This window comes from Echiichthys vipera (assembly GCF_963691815.1).
Source record: "Echiichthys vipera genome assembly, chromosome: 1".
Lineage (NCBI taxonomy): Eukaryota > Metazoa > Chordata > Actinopteri > Perciformes > Trachinidae > Echiichthys > Echiichthys vipera.
The window spans coordinates 36,287,643-36,303,194 of NC_139826.1; the positions used below are offsets into that span (position 1 = coordinate 36,287,643).

The 15,552-nt window shown below is 43.6% G+C and overlaps 1 protein-coding gene across 4 annotated transcripts in view; it reads right to left on the reverse strand.

Moving 5' to 3' along the window:
• The window catches only part of nav2a (neuron navigator 2a), a 108,866-nt gene that overhangs the window by 47,011 nt on the left and 46,303 nt on the right, over positions 1-15,552 (reverse strand). For all 4 annotated transcript variants that reach the window (XM_083916018.1, XM_083916017.1, XM_083916016.1 and 1 more), the window contains one exon: positions 10,125-10,247. In XM_083916018.1, the coding sequence (XP_083772144.1) occupies positions 10,125-10,247 (123 nt within the window). The remainder of the gene's footprint in view (positions 1-10,124; positions 10,248-15,552) is intronic.

The following is a 15,552-nucleotide window of genomic DNA, read 5'->3' on the forward strand; positions in this document are numbered from 1 at the left end:
CCTGCCTCTACACCTGTGGTCTACCAAAGAGGATCATGGGATCCTCGGGGGCCTTATAATAAAAAAAGTACCTGTTACATTGAGGCGCAGCTACCACATAAAGGAAAACTTGTGAAACTCGACTGCTTTGAAGCCTTCTTTATAAGTGCCTCCAGATAACAGATACACTTTGAGGAAATAAAACATTTACAGGCGTTTCCTCTGAATGATGAGCCACTTCGTTCTGTTTTTTCACAGATGCTCTCAGTCGCTTCTCCGTCTGACTTAAATTTCTAGTCACAGCGCAAAACAAATGTGCATTAAATAAAAGTTTAGACTTGTTGATGTAAAAGGACCACTGTAAAAATGTAGGAAACTCTTTCGTAATACTTTGATTTCATTATTATTATCATTATTAATAGAAAATGTGAACTGGTTAGGTTACTCACAGTGTAGTAACCTTTTCTATCCAAAACATAGTTGAAATCCACAACTTTAATATAAACTCTTGTCCCAAAGTTAACAAAGATACCAAAAAAATATATATATTCAATGTAAACATCATAAAACCTCAATGCAGAGCCAGAAAAAGCCGATACAGAATATTAACATGCTAATGTCAGACAGTAATAAGATGATTTTTCCAACCTTAAAGCTACTTAAAGTAAAATTAAACTATAAAACAGGGACCAAAAGGGTTAAAATCAGAAATTAAACAAAGCATTCCCCATGTGAGTGATGCCACTTGTGGCTCACAGGACAAAATCGTACCAATGTGTTGTTCTGCAGCCCGTTAACATTTCAAGCGTCCATTAAATCAAACCTCCCTTTTGCATGCAGACTTTTGTCCCCAAGCTTTTCCTGCAGCTGAAACATGGATAATCAGCTTTTATCCAGTGACTTTAAAGTTGCAACCTGCATGAACTCGCCGACTTCCCACTGGCACCTAAGCTCATGGAAAATATCAGTCATCGGATCTCTGGAGGATTAAAAACTTACCCTGTGCTGCTGCGGGCTCCACGAACCTGATGAATTAAAGTCCGACATGCTCAGCTGCTTTGCTCTACCTTCTCCATCTACTGTTTCTTCCTGGTGGCCTGGTTCAGATTCCAGACTGGACCAGATACATGGGCTCGGGCCTCTGACCTCTGTGTGTTTCCCTTCAGACACTGCTGGCTCTGTGGCCGGTTCAGTTGGCCGAGGCTTGTATACTTTGCAATCAAGACGTCCTGGTTTTGAATTCTGCCCGCAAACTCTGTCGCATATCAAGCTTTTTTTTTTTCTTTCTGTGGGTCAGACTGCTTTCGGTTGAGCAATAAAAGCAAATAAACTGGACAAAAACAAACAACCTTAAACAAATAATACTGCAGAATAGTGAGTACAAAAATCAAGAGGGATCTGCGGATGTTAGAGCCGCAATGTTTGAGAGTGTGGGAGAAAAACCCTTATTTACCTGAGTGAAAGCCCCACCCTCTTTACTGTGTGTGTGTGTGTGTGTGTGTGTGTGTGTGTGTGTGTGTGTGTGTGCCTGTGTGTGTGTGTGTGTGTGCGTGCGTGCGTGTGTGTGTGTGTGCCTGTGTGTGTGTGTGTGTGTGTGTTTGTGTATGTGTGCCTGTGTGTGTGTGTGTTTCCTAGGGCGAGGCAGGTGTGCTTGTTAAAAGCCCAGAGGAGGGAAAGATGGTCTGCTGATACGGTATCCATGGCAACCGAGAAACCATTTCTCTTAGGCTTTCTCCTTTTCTCTGCATGTAAATCTAGACACTCATTTAAGACGTCAATGCCACCTCCTCCCACACGTTTGTGGGAAGCAAATTTCTTCCACATGTGGTTACGCCAGAAATAAATCTAAATCTTATCAAGTAAATGTTGCCTTAAAGAAATTCTCCCTGTGCTGTTAAGATCCGTCCAGTCTTGTTCCAATATAAAGAAAGCTGAACCTGATTGTCCGTGCTCTGAAACTAGACTTGACCGAGGCATTTCATTCCCAGGATCATTTCACTCGATACAAACTTTGTCTTTTTAAAAGCTGGAGAGATCTGCCCTCGAGGCTAAATGCTCAATACAAAACAACACTGCTTGCTCATAGAAATTGATGATTGTATTGAAAACCGTTTTCATAAGACTGAAATGACTTCCATGGAGATTTTTGCTGTGTAGGTGGAGGAGTGTTCCTGCAGCAGCTGGGTTACGTGAGTGTGTGTGTGTGTGTGTGTGGGAGCATCCCATTAACTCGGGAACATATTTGACCTTACATCGCTACAGATGGTGGGTCAGGCTCCAGCGTGCCCCAGGACGCCTCGCTGCAGTGGCTTCATATCTTACACACACACACACACACACACACACACACACACACACACACACACAAACTCACACCACTGGGATATGTCTGGGAGGCATTTATTGTATTTAGTATTGAGTCGAAGGCTGTGTGAGTCTAGATATCTGTGGATAGTATTTGGTTGCATAAATTGTGTTGTGAATATAAGTGAGAGTGTGTGTGTGTGTGTGTGTGTGTGTGTGTGTGTGTGTGTGTGTGTGTGTGTGTGTTAGTGTAGGAGATAAACAGAGAGCAAACAAAGGATAGGTGTGGCTGTTGCATATCTCAGCTCAAATGTGTAACACATTCTCCTCTCGTGAATGTGAGGTTACATTTACAAAACTGTTCCTTTTACTTTCTGATGCTCACATCAAACAAAAGGGTATGGGACTAATCCCATTTCCCAGCATTCAGGGTGCTTTTCAGTATAGTGGTGCATATATTGGTCCAAAGCATGCAAGTCAATCTGAGTCCTGGTGTGACTGAACCGTTACTACCAAGATATCGATCAGTGGGACTTCAGGACAAGTCAAAATGACTCAATATTCTCACTGAACAATACAATAAGCCCGAGCTTTGAAATGATGTAGTTTACAATGACAACAACATTCTTAAGAACTACAAACTACTTGTAGTACTCCACAATTACACATGTTTTGCAACAATTTCCTATCTATCGCAATCATAATGGGTTTGTGCACACCGCATGATCAGACAACCACAGATGGTTAACATGTGATCATCATTTTCCCTGGTGCCTCTGGGGCCAATTTCGCAAAGATACTTTATAATGGGCTTTAGTGGTATGCCCGTCTTACAGTCATTATGCCGCTACATTAGTCTAGACATTTTAGCCACCCTACCCCCAGGCGAACTGTGGACTAAGAGCCATGTTATTCAGGTGAATTTAGATCTAAAGTGTGACGAGCAGCCAAAGTCAAAGTCTATCTTTGTGAAACCAGCCCCTGGTTTTGGTAACCCAACACTGACTCACCCTGCTCCCCCTCTGCCATCATTAACCAAACACTCCTGGAGAGCGGAGCCGAGGCTCATCACACACACACACACCAGACTGGGACCCACACACACTGCCGGGTCAGTGTTGGAGAGAAGTCCTGAAACAGCAGCTGTGATGGGCACTGACAGGTTGATGTTGTCTGCAGACCAGGACCGGCTACACCAACTGCAGGGAGGTCCAGGGGGGGTAAAAGTGAAGATGAAGCTGTGTTTCCTGTGTGTCTGTGATTATCATACAAATAGACTCCTGGTTCTTTGGGGAACAAGATCGCTGGCTCATGAAACGACAGGAGCAGAGGGGGAGTGATTATTATTACAGCGAGAGCCCGGGGGCAAACCTCGACACAACATTCACTCTGCTCCACCAGGGGAGGAGGTGGAGAAGGAGGTGGAGGTTACAGAGAGACAGACAGGTAAAGCGCCAGGTGTTGTCGGCAGCTGAGGAGAAGAACCCCTCTCTTCCTCTACCTGGGGCCAACAGGGAACCTGCTCAAGTCCAGACAGGAGATGTAACATATTGGGGCTCGGGGGATGTGTGTGTTACAATAAGTGTTCCTGTAATTTGTGTGTGAGTGGTGTGATACGTTCTAAACAACTTGAAGCTCTGTTGCAGGTGGGATTAAAGCCCTCCTGAGAGACACACACCCACACATACACACAACACACACACACAGACACAGACACACACACAACACACACACGCACACAAACAAAACCATGTAGTTGAAAGAGAGACGGAGCATGGCCTCATCAATGTTGTGTGAATTAAATGTTTTATTTTCTCCACAAATCGGCCAATTTTTATCTTTGGTAACAGTGTGTTGGATCAATGTTAATGTATATTATTTAGAAATGTTTTAGTTTTTGACACAAAGAAAACATTAAGCGTCAGATAACTGTGGACTTTTGGATTTGAAGTAACAAATGTAGGCGAAAGAATCTTTTAAACGGAATCATCTGCCTTTATCACGACTAATATACCGATAAGATAAGAAAAGAAAACACAATCCAGGAGGGCCGCTTTGAGCAGTAGATCCATGAGTTTGAGTTCATCAGATGCCAAAACACTGCACGATGGTTTATGGGGGGAGAGAAAGCTCATAACTTATAAAAGAAAGTTATCGCAGTAGAATTACGCCATTGACGTTACAAAGTAATCTACCAGGAATGTGGGTTTGAATGCGTTCGATTGGCCGAAGCAGTGGGTTGCTGACGGACATCCCTTTGCGTTGAAAGCTGAGATTCAGGTGTCGGATCATTGAACTAAATGAGGAGGCTGGGTTTTTATACACAGTGCTAATGCACTTAAAAGACTAATGTTCAAAGGCTTAGTACCACAAAGGCAAGGCATGGCACGTTTACTCAGGTTTATTTGTACAGCACCTTAGAAAACACCAAGGCGATTCAAAGTACTCTACAGGAGAAGGTATTAAATCTACAATCAGGAGATACTGAGAAGGACGGTGACAGCTTTCTCAGTTATATTAAACAGGCACCTGCTGATGGAAGCTTTATCTGTTGTACAAACGAGGTTTATTATCAGTCAGTGGAACAAGAGTGTTTATACTGTAAGAATAGGAAGTATCTCATGATGCCAGCAGAGCAGCGGTTGGTTATAGCACCCTTCCTCTTTACTGATGCAGAGCGTCTTCCTTTGACATACTCTGTGTTGCCGGGTACGTTTCATGAATGAGTTGCACCGATGACTCTGTTGCAGATGATTTGGACTCTGTGGAGCTCCATTAGGTTTCTCATGTTAGTTTAAACCCTCTCGTGTGAAGGTGCTTATTGTCAGACCTCTTGATAATGACGGGGATTAGCCTTCACCTGACATGACCCACCTTTGGAACAGTGCTACTACTTTTGAGGTTAAAGTGTAATTCCGGCGCAAAATTATTTTCTTTTCAGGCACTTACATACATCGACTAAGCCATCAAGTTTTTCGTGTAACAACTATTAACAAAAGAAATCCGATGGACGTGGCTAATACTGGTTAGCTCGGGGCATTACGGTGAAGGCCCTGTGATAGACTGGCTTCCTGTCCAAGGTGTACCCAGCCTCACGCCCGATGTCAGCTTGGATAGGCTCCAGCCCCCCTGCCACCCCGACAGGGACAAGCGGTTGAAGATGGATGGATGGATTATGGTGAAGGCATTAATACGTGTGCTCAAAATAACACCAAACCTCTGTATTAGCATGATAAGAGTCCCTACACATAAAATTAAGCACCAATGGGCTCCTTCCTTTTGGATTGCGATTGGTAATCAAATTGAATGGACTTAACTACAAGAGGAGCTGGTACTGGGGCCAGTTCGTAAGTCAGTTTCAAAACACTCTTTTAATAAACTCTGGGTTCACTAACTACGTTGTTGGTGCTTTGTTTTGTGTGTAGGGACTCTTCTCATGCTGCTGCAGAGGTTTGCTGTTATTTTCAGCAGTATTAGTGCCTTCACCGTACTGCCCCGAGCTAATCAGCGTTAGCCACGTAGGTCTGTTAGCGACTCTACTGGATTTCTCCGTTAATAGTTCATACACTAAAAAAACTGTCTCGATGGCTTATTTAATGTAGTTAAAGTGCCGAAAAAGACCACGGGATGATTTTGCCCCAGAATTACATTTGAAGTACTTTGGTCTAGTGTGTTCACTTTTTCACATTTTTCTGTAATTGTTTATCTTTCTTGTTATTTTAAACGGCAGCCACAACTTGTTCTAAAAAGCCCCTTTCACATACGCACTGCACACTTGAAATGAGGAGCTGTATGTGAGAATGCACATGCCCGAATCAGTTGGACCGGTCATTAAACCGTATAATTTTCGAATGAGCCCATGTGTCAAAAGAGCATATCATTGTTGGGTCTGTGTTTATCATAGAGTGTGGTCTTTACCACTATAAATAAAATTGAATTGAATTGAATTGAATTGAATTGTCTGGACCATTCACGGTGAACGGGTGGGCGCGTTGGACTTCAAAACCAGAAGTAAATAAACATCTGAGGATAAAGAAAAAAGGGGGATTTACACAAGACGGCAACGGAAATGTCTAACTGGAGAGATGATGAGATTTGGGAACTTCTATCTGTCATGCCCAGCCTCCTGCATGCTCTACCCATGCCCCACCCTTCGCCTAAACCAAACATGCATTTCACACGGACGAGGATCTCCTGTTGCGTGCTACATGTGTGAAAGGAAAACTGCTGCCAATGTCCACACCTGATCCATTGGATATTGTCCAGAGTTCATATGAGAAAATGGCCAAAGAGTCCTGATCCAGTGCTGACTGTACCAGCAAGAAGATAGAGGTAGAGACGAGGTAAAGAAACCATTGGGCCAAATGTGTAAAACGTTAGTAGGATCCTTTATCAACCTCTTTGTCATGAAAGCAGTAGTCATGAGCCTCAAACGGAGTCGTTTACGTGGTGCTCACCTCTCTTCCTTTTGTCACATTCTCATTTGGTGAAGACAAATTATATCTTCAACGCCTCAGTAAGGTGGGGGTGGTCTCCAACAGCGGTTCCACGGCACAAAGAAATCTCCTTTGTCTACTTTAACAAAGGAAATTCAAATCAGAAGACAGGCGGTTATAGATTGCTTCCTCTTTCTCCTGCCGCAGAGATAGATGACACGGATAAGCACGCTCACACACACGTTCACAGAGCTCCTAGTCTCTATTGTATCTGCCTGTTTACTCAGCCTCACAGGTCCTGTTGTCCCATGAGTCAGTTGTGACCCTCTGGTGGCTTCCACCCATCGCTTTACATACATTTGACGGTCGGTAAAACTAGTTCTTGCACTTCCAACAGGAGCTGCAGACCAGCAGCACTGATCATTTCCAGCCGTCACATCAGTCCGCAGATGATGAGATGAAATGTACTGAAATTGGTTTCTCTTGATCTGAATTAAGCCGTTCAAAGCTGTGTTTTTCTACTTGCATCCTTTATGCTCCTCATTAGTGCGGGTTCGGTTTGATCTGGAGGGTTTTAGTGTGAAGGCTTAACAGTTTGAGGAACGCTCCAAACTGTGAACCTGGACCCTTTGAAGCTCGTGACCTCCTCCTCCAGGGGTCACAAGGTTTTTGCCCTAATGCCACGGTGACACCCAACACCATTCCCCCACTCCCACTCCCACTCCCCCACCAGCTCAGAGAAGCTGGGCTGCATCACAAACCAGAGAACTACAAAATAATGGCATTTGAACTGCGGCAGGTTTATAGATGCTCCACACACCCAGTGAGCAAATACAGAGCACACGCACCTCAGTACTACTGTGACACTAATGTTGGAAACACATGCAGAGAAAGGTGCTAACCCTCCTCCACCTGCCCTAACTACACCATTAACCCCCCTCTCATGTATTAAATTAGTCTCATCCATTCCAACAGAGAACCAGTCATCCTTCTTTACCCCTCCAGCTCCACCGGCTTCCGCTTGTTATGCTAATGAATTTTATCTGCCGCTTCCACCTCTCGTAATTAATCCCAAACTAAAAGCAGTAAGCGCATTTATCAGACATTCCTTCAGGGTCAGGGGGGAGGAGGAGGGGAGTCATCCTATCCCCCTCTTAATTTTAAGACTCTTTCCATGCCCTTCTCTCTCATCTCATGAAAGGAATAATGAAGATCATGAAAGGAGAAAATGTGAAGTTTCGCGAGGAACAACATCTGCCGACCTGGTCGATTAAACCTCACAGAGAAACATGAAAGCCCAAAGTCATACAAGGGAAAAAAAAAGGAGGAATCCCCCAACTTTTATCATTTAATTGCTTTCCCGTTTCTTCGACTCGTTACAGTCTGTAATCAAAACAAGCACCAGATCAAATGACAGGTGAGAGGAGAGACACAGAGTCCTGCGCGGTGAAATAGACAGAGAGGGGGAGAGAGGGGAGAGAGAGGAAGAGGTGAGGAGAGGGGACAGTTTGTGTTAAGCCCCACCTAAGGGCTGGGGAAGTTTAATGTGAAAGATTGAGTGCGTGCACGCGGGGTAAAAGGCGGAGGAGAGAGGGCAAAGGTCAAAAGTCTGGAGGACAGGAAATTGGCCACACCTGAGGATTTACGAAGAAAGGCTCTTGAGATTACCGCAAAACACACCCGTGTGTATGTCTGTGTTTGATCAGTTTAAGACTGATGTAAGACTCTAAAGCTTTTGTTTCAAATGTCAAATATTGCTCATCATACAGCAGAAGAAAGAGCCATATTTCCTTTTAGTGAAAGGACTCTTGTTGATGAAAGATGTGTATAAATTGAGACATTCCTTTATCTCATCCAGTTTCAGCCTCATTTATTTACTCTTCAAAACCATCAGTCAATCTTCAAATCGAGCTTGTTCCCTCCCCCCTACTCTCTCTCTCTCTCCCCCATTCGTCTCTTGGAACATGGCGAGGCTCTCCTTGGCCTTCATCCATTTCCGTCTGTCAATTAGCCAGGAACCAAATCCTTCTCCATCTCTGTGACAGGACAAAGGCCGCAGCATCGAGCCGAATCCCTTCCCCGCTGACACGGGACGCTCTGGAAAGTCCCCGCAGATGCATGCAAATACTCAATCTTCTCACTTTACTACATGCTGTGGCCGATACATCATGATAACACTGACAGATGTCTCACCGCTATCCTCCGACATTTAGGATCAGCTGGTACATCGGCAGTGTGGTGGTACAAGTCTGAGCAAAACCTGTGCAATATCATTCTGTGAAATAGAGATAGCTTTTTTTTATTAGAACATTAAGCAATAGACAGGATATGAACCAAAGAACAGAAACAGTGCCATTAGAAGCAGCGCCCTCTTCACCGGCTGCTCAAGATATTTTTTGTTTTTGCTCCATTTAATGTTCAAAGTTTTGAAAATAAACCTGTCTTTATGCCTCCCACGTACAGCCCTAAACACGCCATTTTTCTATTCCATTCATCTCAACCCAGGCCTATGACAGGGACTCAACTGACTCAACAGAATTTCAGCTTCCAGGAAACATTAAAGTAAAAGTTTTCTGCACTGACAGAAGCAGGAAATAGACCAGGAAGTATAACAACCACCAGACATGTCTACAAACATGACAACTACATTTACTGGACACTGCATGTGCCTCTACCAACTTCAGCATGTTCAATCTGGCCTTAAGTCTGACGTAAAACCCTTTCAAAATAAGATTTCCGGGCCCAAACGCTCCGTTAAAACAAAACAGACAACAAGCCGAACATGTGAGCAATTAGGATCACCTCTTTCGTCAGTTAGACACCTTTTCCATCGATAAAAAAGAGGTAAAATGACAATTAAGTTGTTTTTTAAAAACTGGGAACACGGCACTGCGGCTTGGACCTGGAAATGATATTTTGAAAGGGTGTTACGTCACGTCTTAACAGCCGGATGGGAGGCGTATAAAGGCAAATGTAGGTAATCCGTTGAAGAAGTCTGTTAGGTGCTGCAGTGTTTGTTTGTTTGAAAGATTATCAGGGTGCTCACTCTTGTTTACCTGGAGCATTCAAAATTGCATTAACAGCAGTTACAACTGAAGTTAAACTGGTTAGCAATCGAGAGTAAACAAGTCTTTGCAAAGTGCTGTTTTCTGCTGCATCACTGTAGAGTCACGCAGCCTGCCCACTGAGGAAGTCATCGACCAAAACACTTGTGCCTGTGACTCTTCTGCACGACTAAATAATAAAGATGCAGCCAATGGAGAATGGACCAGTTTATTTAAGGGAAGTTGGTTACTCCAAACTGCAACGCTGAATCGCAAAATGACCCCTATTGTGCAGTAAACATCACTAATGCTCATTTTAAAGTTGAAGACAAAAAACGGTAGAAAGATGTCTCAGGCTTACCTGTCAGCATCTCCCTGTCCCGACGACGTGTTTCGATGCAGTGTCTCTCGGACGGCGGCCATGCTGTCGGGCAGGCGGTTCAGGCGCCGCGTGTACAGACCCAAACCTCCGTCAGTCATGTAGCTGCAAGACACAACAAAGCACGTTAGATATCATCACCATGAAGCAGTTCTAAGGCGCACAATTAAAGGGCTCAGAGCGGATGATTTGAAGCTACGCGGCACCACATTTTGTATTTGGAGTTGACACTTTTTTTCCTTCTTCCCAGAGCCACTCTTGTTGTTTACAGATCAGGGGGGAGCCCACATCCATCTAGTTTTCCGGTCGAAGCAAAAGCTCTCATCAATCAGGGCCAAACGGTTGGCTCCCTAACAAACACTGAAGGAGCGGGGACACATTTCTCTCATGTGGTCAGTGGTACACAACAGTGGTCTGCAGAAGAAGTGGCAGCTCAGTAGACAGAGGATGAGTCTGCTTCTTTGTTCCCACAAGAAGGATATTGCAATCATCTCCTCCTGGCTAGGATGTTATGATGGACTGAGTAACTGAACACTAAGAGAAGCTAAAAATACACTGTATACTGTACGTGTGTGTGTGTGTGTGTGTGTGTGTGTGTGTGCGCAGGATTAGTAAGCCATTCACTCCATTTCATAACGGAAAATTGCATTTGAATGGACTTGATTTATCGGTTGTTGGAGTCAGAGGCCGAGCGTTCGCAGCAGATTCAGTCTTGAGGTGATGCTGAGGCCCTGAACACTTACACTAACATTCCCATTCAAACTAAAACAACACCAACTAATTCCCCAAATATTTACCCGTGGAGGAGATTCCTCATGGAACTAAATATTGACTCATTCAACCCAGGTGTAATTTAATCAAATGTTTGCTGATTTAAAGCTGAGACCGGAGCGTTCGGACGCTGAATGCCTTCTGTGTGTGATGATTCTGTTTCGGCAGTTGAGCAAGTAGAAAAATAAGCCCCGGCGAGAGTTTGACCACTAAAACACTTTCTGTGTTATCTCCGCGCGGATCTCAGCGAGAGGCAAACACACGCACAAACACACACTTTTTTACCTACATGTATTTACAGTACACACAGAGCAGAGTGTTTCCTGAAGGACAGAGCTCCTTTGTGTGAGCGGCAGTTAAACTGAATCAGCATCTGAGCAGCGAGGCAGGAACTTAACGGCAACCGGGAGTCACTCAGCAGAGAGCAGAGCTGTACAGATGCAGAGCGAACTGCACACTTGAGAATGTTTACAGCTGCAGAGATGATTAGGAATTTGTTCTTTTCAAAGTTGCAAGAATAGTGGGGGGGTTTGTTTTGGCCAGTTGGAGGTACAAAACAAGCCCAAAACACAATGACACATTATCTTGGAATGGAAAAAAGGGTCTTTTAGGTTTTGAGTAGACTGAAGGAGTTGGAGGAAAGTACATCAGGTTGCAGATGCTTTGATTGAACTATTTACACTCTGATCTAGGATATGTTAACCTGAGTTTTAGGCTTTTTTAGAATATTAATGCTGATATGAAGTGGTTGATTGTCAGTAACTGTAACATGTCTGAAACCTTGTGTAATGAGCTGCTGCTGTCTGGACTGGGACACTTTTGGACAGTAAAGGAGATGCTTAATATCAATGGAGGCTTTTCCTGGTTAAATACATTTTAAATAAATGTATAAAGTGTTTTTTATGAATACATACTTACACATTCAGAAGGATCAAGATTCAATATTCAAGATTCAAGAAGCTTAATTCATCCCGAGGGAAATGATTGTTCCTTAATATCACTTTATATCATCACTACATCACTTTATTTTATCAAGAGCAACATAAGGATTTAATTTGAGTGGTGTTTGCGTCCATGATAAATTTAAGTTGAGTATTCAGCTCTGGTTTGGTCTCCACCAAAGACCAAACTAGGGCGGCAGTAGCTCAGTCCATAGGTGACTCGACTGGGAACTGGAGGGTCGCCGGTTTCAAGTCCCTGTGTGGACCATGAATGGAGCGCAGACTGGTGGCTGGAGAGGTGCCAGTTCATCTCCTGGGCACTGCCGAGGTGCTGTTGAGCAAGGCAACGTCCACTGGCAGCCCCCTCGATCTAACATCACTCCATTAATTGCATGTATATAGGTCCTGTTTGTGCATGTGTGTGTATTTCGGGCCTGTGTGTGTAACATGATTAATAATAGAATGAAAAAAATTGAATTTCACCGTTGCGGGATTAATAAAGTTATTCTTATTCTTCTTCCTCAGGAAAATATCAGACTCTAGCTGCTAGATGTTTGATGGATGAAAAAAATCCCTGTGCAGATATAAAACATATAAAGCACACTGGAGTGATTTGCTGTACCCATCGCCATGTGAATACTGTTATTATCATATTTTTTATTTCCATTTCATTATAAGCAGCAAACTCGCAGATGTTGTATGTTCTCACCAGAACATGAATGCAGGATGAAAGCTGTGGCTACTCTCTCGGGTCATCTGGTAGCCGTCTGCTAACCATTACCCAGATTCCAACTGAACATGGAGATTCAGTATTTTGTTACCATGCAACAAAGAGCAGGAAAAAAAACGTCTGGTAGAAAGAGAACATGTCTCATTTTAACTACATTTGAATCTCAAAACGTTTGGGTCCCTACTCAAATGGAGTCTGTTTGAGGTGCTCTTTGTCTAAGGATGCATGTAAAAAAACAAAACAACAACACAAGAACGCCCAAAGCATTACAAACGTATTCATTTTGGACCTAAAAACAAAGTCAAATGCATTTCAGTGAACAAGCCTTATGACTCGCTGACGAACGCGTGATGCCAAAACGCTTTTTTTAAGTCTATCACGACTACTTCACTACATTAAAGGCATTTAAATGTATTAAAAGAGAGTGCCTTGGAGTTTTCTTACGAGTTTTGCTCATTTAAATCCATAATGAAACCCTTCATATATGTATTAGTCAGTAATTACTACAATTTGTGTTTTCGTCTTATTGATTTTAAGGCATTATGTCGGGCATTTTGAATCGCTTTGGAGATATGGTGGTAATAAATAAACCTGTGTGATGCTAAAGAGTTATAATCCTAACTACCACCGAAGTCAAATCAAATGATCCATGGCACCTCAAATGTTAGAGAGATCAAGGAATTAAGGAATCGCACAATCAATCAGACAGATAAAGCAATGAAAACACAACTTCCTGCTCCAAAGCAGACTTGTTGTGTAGCGGATTTTCACAATAAGAGCGGCAAACAGACAATGCAGACAGGTGAAGAACAGTGGGACCTCTCTGACAGAGGATCCACTCCGAGGGGGGTTAGCTGTCCTTTATGGGACGCATCCATCACCCCAAAGCAAAGTCACCTTGAGAGGGCCGGGCAGTCTCACACACACACACACACACACATATATATATTAATCCTTCACACTAATGAGTAACAGGGGCCTCCCTATCCTCCTGTTTCAGATGCTTGTTAACCTGTAACCTTCTGCAGCAGGAGAAACGTGTCCAAACAAGACAGTTTATGGGCTGAAACCGGGCAGCAAGGAGGAGTTTACACACGCAGCCGTGCAACTCACAGAAGCAAAACTTCTTGAGTAAATGAAGCTGCAGAAATATTTGACTTACTATGCACACACTCTGTGCTACTGGCAGGAGGGAGTTCACAAAATGTCAAGCTCTGCATAAAAACAAGCAATCGCCTCTAGGGCTTTTGTTTTTTGTCTAGATCGTTTAAATCACTTGGACGTACCTTTCTGCTTCATACATGGCAACACAGTTAGTCCAAAGCAAAATAAACAAGTCCAGGTGAGGGTTGATCTCCGTTGATCAAAATCTCCAAAGCGAAGGTATCCGTTTCCAAGCGTCTGGCTACTGTCTGCTATCAGGTTTGAACCTGTGCGCGAGATCTGCTGCTCAGTGAATAATATCACCAGCTGAGAGCGTGTTTGATCATGGTGAGATCAGAAGTGCGTGAGCGGTATCAGTGTGAAGATTATGTGTCCATGTGTAGCCTGAGTATGTGTGTGTTGCTCTATGGGAGCTCAGTGTTGGTATGCAGCAGCCTCTCTCCTCAGCTCTACATGCTTTTCCCTCCTGGCTGGAGGTTGGGTCTGTCTGCGAAAGGTGGAGGAGGGATGGGAGGGGAGGGGGACGGCAGAGGGGCTGATCAGGAAAACATACCCCCGAGCCGAGGAGGTGGCAAGAGGGGGGGGCCCTTGTCTCAATGGGCTAGAGAAGCCGAAAGGGAAATATAGAGGAGGGGGTTGGAGAAAACCGATGCACGTACTAAATGTGGTCATCACTCATGATGTCGGATGGTGTCGGACTCAGATTTGGCTTAATACTTAACTACCAACACGGATAGATGCTCAGTCTGCTGTAAGACTGCTTAGAAATGTCAGTGGACATTTTTGAATTGTTTTGTCTGGTCATCAGTCCAAAAAAACCCCCAATATATGATGATAAAAAGACATTTTACACATCACTCATCCATGGTTACATGTTGTTCTAGGAGTTAAAGCATCTGTGTCAAAGTGATCCAGTAAAGGGCCGTGTGGCTGCAGGTTTTCAGCCCAACCAAGCAGGAACACACCTGACTCGACTTACTCAATCACCTGAACTGTCTTCACACAGTTGATTTGTTGAACCAGGTGTGTTTTTGATTGGTTGGAAAGAAAACCTGCAGCCACACGGCCCTTTACTGGATCAGTTTGACACCCATGAGTTAAAGGGTCAGTTAAAACAAAACAAATATCTTATGCTTAGATATCTGTCCCTGAAATTTCTTCCTCCACCAGAAGACAAACTGAATTGAATGTGGTGTTTACAGCCTATCAGGACATGTGAGAGATCGATAGGGACTCTCTCTCTAACACAGTCTTTCCAAAGTTTTTTTTTATTGGGTGGGTCAGGTGATTGCGATTAAATGCTATTAATATTTGTTTTTTTAATGTTGTGAGTAATGTCTATTCAATTCCACTCAACCCATTGTAATGGTGTGAAAGCACATATTAGAGAGACATATCTCAAAACCTGGGCACATCATTTCCACGTTTAAGTGGTTGAAGAGAGTTGAACTATGAGAGTCGACTGCTGCAACCTAAGTGCCACTCCTCCTCTCTGAGTACACATCCCTGACCTGTTTGGAAGAACCAGTTAGTGGATGCTAACAGGGCTCTGATGGAGCTAAGCACTAAATGGCCTGAGGATGTGGGTGAGGGGGAGGTCATCCGTCTGTGTCTGCTGTGGATGGTTAACCCAGTTTGACAGGCTTTTTCACCATGACTTATATATTATGGACTAAATAATGACTCAATTAATCAAAAGCTAAAAGAAAAATCAGGAAAATAATCTATAAATTACTGCCACAACAATCAGAAATCATTATTTTGGGTTTTTTTTTTCAGGTCCCAGCCTGGATGTCACGTTTTT